The sequence below is a fragment of the Solanum lycopersicum genome, chromosome 2 (genome assembly GCF_036512215.1).
Source record: "Solanum lycopersicum chromosome 2, SLM_r2.1".
In the NCBI taxonomy this organism is placed as follows: Eukaryota; Viridiplantae; Streptophyta; class Magnoliopsida; order Solanales; family Solanaceae; genus Solanum; species Solanum lycopersicum.
The window spans coordinates 59101715-59108038 of record NC_090801.1 but is presented as its reverse complement, the minus strand read 5'-3'; the positions used below and the strand labels follow the sequence as shown (position 1 = coordinate 59108038).

The following is a 6324-nucleotide window of genomic DNA, read 5'->3' as shown; positions in this document are numbered from 1 at the left end:
TCTGGCCTTCGTGGTGGTGTTAGAACGATCTTTATTTAAAGCAGTAAAAACATAAGCTGGCAATGGGTGGGTGAGGTTTAGAGATAATGAACTTGAAATATTATTCGTCAAATTTTATTATAACAAAAATAATTTTTATAGGTAATAAATTTGTATATTAATAAAGAGTGTTAAAGTTTTTATTGTCGTTAGTAAATTATCATAAGATACAATATAACTATACGACATTTTCAAAGAATGGTGAAATGTAATTGTCACTATTCACTTGTAATAATTGCCTCTAAAAATATATATTTTTAATTGAACTATCGCCGTTCTATCTTTTGCTATCTTCCTCATTTTTATTTTTATAGAACCTGTATTTTATCCAAAATTAAAGCGATGGGTGTAACAACACAAAAACATTCTATAAACTCCTACACCCTTTCACTCGTACAAGCTCAATAATGTATTGATTAATTTGTACCATAAGTTATAATATAAACCTATGAAGTGATCAATCGATTAATAAGTAGAACCCAAGAATCGAACTTCAATCATCATGCAGAAAATCATAAACCTTGAACAAGTACAAAAAACAGCTAGCTAGATAATTTAATACGTGTCCAAAATATAGAAAAAGATTATAACTTTGTTGGTTGCTAGGTAGCAGCTGCACCCACAAACTGCTTTAATTTCTCTGAGATAATCTTTGCTGTAGACGACGTTGCACTTTCTCCCACCTAACCATACATTACCAAACAAACAACTTAATACGCATACAGATAGATTCAGAATTTAGACGGATGAAAAAAAATCGTTTGTACCTTAGAATGTATGGAATGGAATATGGTGTGACCTACGAGAGTATAATTTGCACTAATAATTTGAACGCCGTCTTCATGAAGCATACGTATGATATGGTTGAACATGAAGTGATAATCATATCCAGTAATTAGAAGCACTTCTAGAGCTGAATTCACATTGTGAATGTCAATATGTGGCAATGGCAATGTATTTTCCAATGTTCTCCCATCAGTGTTACTGCTTGAATTTGAATTCGAATTTAAAGTACCAGCTGTTGCTGTTAAGGCTTCTTTTTTGAGTCGCATTTTCTCCAAATCTATCTGCAGTTTCTTTATGTAATTCGCGGCTTCTTCAAGTTGATCAGGCAGTGACAAAAATTCCTGCGAATTAAACCACAAATAATGTAAATGGACTCAGAACAGAGACGCATTCAGAATTTAATTTGAAGGTTACGAGTGTTACACTAATTTGAAAGTTGATGTGTTACTATTTTATATGGTGCAAATACAATAGTATGATCAACTTTGGGCTTCAAATTTTATTATGTCTTTCAATTTATATAGATAAACAGAGAAATAATCTTTATAACAAGCAAACAAATGGACAAATTCCAAATATTCATTTTCTTTTTTTTTGTTAAAGAAGCATGTTAGTGCTGTCGTTTCATATTTTTCATTTGTATCGAAAAAAGGAAACATGACTAATAAAATTTTTATCATTCTAACAACTAGTCTTGTTAATTCGATTAAGTAATATGATGAGGATGTCTAGCTAGTAGATCTCAATATATTAACTTGAACAATTATCAAATCATCATTGAGGATGTCCAGTAGCTTCTTAACCGTATGAGGCTTTTCTCTCTCTTCTTTTTTTTTATTTGAAGGTAATGTCCTGTCAGTTAATCCTTCGGGAAGAGGAGATCGAGTCGGATGGTGACAGAGTCAGAAATTTGACTAATGATGGTCAACATATCCTTTACTGGAAAATTATGTGATGTATAGAGATAAAATGTTAATGATTATGAGTGTAATTTTAATTTTGCATACCCTTCATCAAATTTCTGGCTTCGCGAGTTAGACGAAGAAACGACAAATAATACAAAAAGGAGATTGAATAGTGCTGTTAAAAATAGTAAAAAAAAAAAAAGTAGAACCTTAGTGTGTTGATCATGATGCACAAGTGAATTGAGCTTCATATATAGATCCTTCATTTGATTTCTTCTGTTTTTCTCAATTGTTTTTCTATCAGCTGCTTTACATGATGATGAGGAACTAGGTTTGTTAGAACAGTACTGCTGCTCCATCTCTCCAACAAACTTGGAAACTAACAAGATCGATCGATCGATCGTCTCCCTATTAAATCGATAACGAAATTAATTCATAACGCTATGTTATATACTATAAAATATAGCATATAATAATTTGTTGGAGATCTGAAATAGAAAAAAGAGGAATCTAAAGTTGAGTAATAAGTTGAAAGTGAAAGGCAATAAGTGCAGGAGAATACAACAAGATATGATTATGTGAAGATTAAAAAAAAAAAAAAAAGATGATAGAATTGTATGGTAGGGTTCTGACTATTTTTTTAATCATTTTTGGTCCCACACGGGACATTTTTTTGACCATGTTTGCAATAATGGGAAAGCATCCAACACAGTACTGTGCCAATATCTGCCTTGTTATAAAATTGGTTTATATTTTTCTACATTTATAACAATATTTTATGTTTACTTAAACTTATTGTACGAATAATTAATTAAAGACTTCTAAGTCAACTAAAAGGAATGAGTCATTTTGGTAATTCAGAATATATCAGACTTCCTTATATAGATTGTACCCAAAAAAATAAACAAAGTAAAACAAATTGTGGTTGCATTATTTTTGATTTGATTTTTAATTTGGTTCAGTGTTTTCACTTCTCATGGACATTCTTAAAATTTATAATATCTAAGTTTTATATATTAATAACGAAAAAATATAATTACATAGTGCAATAAAAATAAAATTTACATCATTAATCATATTATTTCAAGATTTGAGATCCAATGTGTTAGGAAGGTCATCATCTGAAATTAGTAAATGTAGAAACTTACTTGTATCGCCTAGCTTAGGTGAGACTTGAGAGCAACTAATAAGTACTTTTATGCATCTTATTAAAAATGTTTATTATTATATTATTTCATTATTTTCTAAATCAGCATAGATTTAATTTTCTTTTTTTTTAATTTGTCCCTAAAATTAATATGACCTTTGAAAGTTAAACAAATTTCGAAGAACCAAAAATTTTCTCTATTTTCAAGCGTTTAATTTTCTCTCAGTCTGATTTTATGTGACACCATATGACTTGACACGAGTGATTAAGAAAAAAGGAATAATTTTGAATTTTTGATCTAAAATAGTATATTTGTGTTATAAATCATTTTATTAAGGCTAAAAGGAAAATATTGAAGTTATAATGTTTCTAATTATATTAAGGTGACATTCTTGTTGGAACGAATTAAAAAAAATTGATTGTCACAAAAAATAAAATGGAGTGTGTACGAACATGCAAAATAGTACCGTTGATCCTATTCATGACTTTTTAATTAATTTGTAAAGTAAAAAATGTTCATCTAATATAGCAGGAGGAAATATATTTGATCAACCACATGTTTTTATAACCTAACTACCTAAGGTATGAACACAATAAATTAAATATACTTTTTGTTCCATATTTCTTGATCATCTTATTAAAAATATATAAAAAGATCTAAAATATCTTAGAAATATTGAAAATGTTATAAAATTATCTTTCATTCACCTATTGACTCAAAAATGTCTTATAATCCAACTATTGGCTCCAAAATGTCTTCTCATCCATCTATTGGCTCCAAAATACTTTTGTTTTCTATCTTTGGGTTCAAATTGATCACTTATTTAACGGTTTTAAATTTAAACTATTTAAATATCTTTTTAAAAATACTTGGTGCTCAACTATTGGATATAATTTATTTTATTAGTATCATTGATAAATCACCCACTACCCACCAATTGCTAATTAAACTCCTTCCAATTAATAAACCAATTATAATATCAAAATCGCCCTAAACACTACTAAAACACGACGAAAGTACAGAAACCTTAAAATAACATCCAAAATTATTCGAGTCCTAATTGAAGCCCCGATAAATTTAGGTTGACCCGCTTATTTTGGAGGATACTTTCAATAGGATTTTCTTTCGAGTTATAATTTGAACTTTATAATTAAAGCTAAAGAAGTACATCCCGAATTAAATCATGCACTTTTAAATATAATTTTATAAATATTTATTATTTGTTTTAAATATTAAAACTTTAATGTATATTTTTTAAAAAAATTATCTATTAAGTAAAATCACATGATTGAGATAAATGATAATTAAGATGAAAATATATTATTAAATTTATCAGTAATTTTTATTTAGACACTTGAATTATGATATATTTTGATTGAGAAATTGAATGTATAATAATGTACTTCTATAGACATTTTCGCCTCAAATATTTAGAAACACTCATTTGCAGTAACTTTCATGTTGTTGCATTAGTAATGGGGTGGGTTTATTAATTAGGTAGAGTTTAATTAGTAGTAGGTGGATAGTGGATTGATTTATAAATAAGATTAATTAACTAAATTATAACAAAGCGTCACGTATTATAAAAATATTTAAATAGTTCAAATTTAAAACTGTTAAATAAGTATCAATTTTGAACACAATGGTGGATGGAAATGATATTTTGGAATCAATAAGTTGATGAGAAGGATATTTTAAGCCAATAGATAGATGAAAATAATCTTATACCATTTCTAATACTTCAAAAATATTTTAGGACGTTTTCCGCATCTTAAATTACTCGATCAACAAATAGTACATGTTCCAAATCCAAATTTAGGAAGGCTTAAGGGGTGACACCAAATACACGTCACCTTTTAAAATGAGAAACAATAAAAAAAATACTTAATCTATCCCAATTTACATGATACTTTTTATTTTTTAAATAGCTAAACAATTTATATTTGACTGGTAATATATGCATAAATTTTTTTAATTTTTTGAAATAAAATTTATCTATTTATAAACTACGTAAGAAATACTATAATTTACAATAATTGATGATTCGAAATATTTGAAAGATATATGAGAAATTTATGGTCAAAGATAGACTTAATTGAATGTCAAAATTTTTGAAACGTTACACATAAATTAAAACAGGAGAATAATATAATATCACATTTTTAACGAAACAATATCATACGACACCTCTTAAGTCTTTCTAAATCCGCTCATGAATATATTCTCATACTCACCAATATAAATAAAGAGTAACTTAGTAAACTAAGAATTTTATTTATGATTTCTTAAGTATCATATAATACGATATAAAAAAATGTTCACCTTATCTAGCTGTCTACAAAAATGAGCGAACATGATTTACGGTGACACCATCATTCATGATGAAAATCCATACTTAAATTCACATTTTTTTTGTTTTAGGTTTCTCTAATTAAGCAACGTGCACTTACTATTTCACAATAGTGACTTCGTTTCTTGCATTATTACCATCTTTGAAACAAGTTCCCTTTTTTTTTTCATTTCCTTTTCCTTCTTAAAACAATGTCAATAACTAAATAAAAAATGATCTAGCTATAGCTAATTGAAATATACTCTCACTTCAATTATATCACATAACGTAATATGTTATCATATTCAGAGGCGAAACTATTTTGTACGATTTAAACTCTCTCAACTAAAAATTATTTTATTTATATATAGTTAAAATAATTTTATAAGTATATATAATAGATATTATACTTCTTCCCGCTATTTCATGTGGTTATTTTTACATATTTTGAACACTGCCTCTAATCATATTAGATTACTGGTATACACTGTATACCTTATCTTCTATTTTATACGATATAATTTATTCTTTGAAGTCAATACAAAAAAATAATTTTTTATATTTTAATAATAATAATTTAAGTTTAAGATATTATTTTAATATTAATGAAATAATTTTTAGCAATAAAAGTTTTTTTGATTATTATTTTTAAATTGTGTGTCAAACCTGATGTCATTCGGATTACGTGTGGGAATGGCGTGTCGAATGCTGATATCATCAACCATTACACAAAAGGATCTTAGAAAGTGTGCAATAAGACACGACTTGTGGAGACAATTAAAGTGCACCAACATTATATCATAATGTGAACAAGATCTAATATTTCTACGATCATAAATCCGTCCTATTACATTTTTAAATTTAATTTTTTTTAAAAAAATATTTGAAATGTAACTTTTTTTCATGTATCTCTATTATTTCTTCTCTAGCTTAACCAATACAATTTGTTTTTGCCTATGTTATGAAACTAAAAATTGATCGAAACGATTGCTCTCTATACGAATATTAGATTTTTTGATAATTTGATAATAATTTCTTGTTATTTATCCTCAATCATATGTAATATCAAACTTCCTATTTTTGTATGTAGTTGTTGTCACTTTATGGTCAAAATTAC

General features: G+C 27.1%; 1 protein-coding gene across 1 annotated transcript; it reads right to left on the bottom strand.

The window, feature by feature from the left end:
• Positions 1–424: 424 nt before the first annotated feature.
• Positions 425–2317, bottom strand: LOC101247399 (transcription factor bHLH162). The gene is made up of 3 exons (XM_004233787.4): positions 1940–2317; positions 807–1166; positions 425–722 (listed from the first exon to the last, which is right to left on the bottom strand). The coding sequence occupies exons 1-3, from the start codon at positions 2087–2089 to the stop codon at positions 642–644; spliced, it is 591 nt and encodes a 196-aa protein (XP_004233835.1). The 5' UTR covers positions 2090–2317; the 3' UTR covers positions 425–641.
• Positions 2318–6324: the final 4007 nt, after the last annotated feature.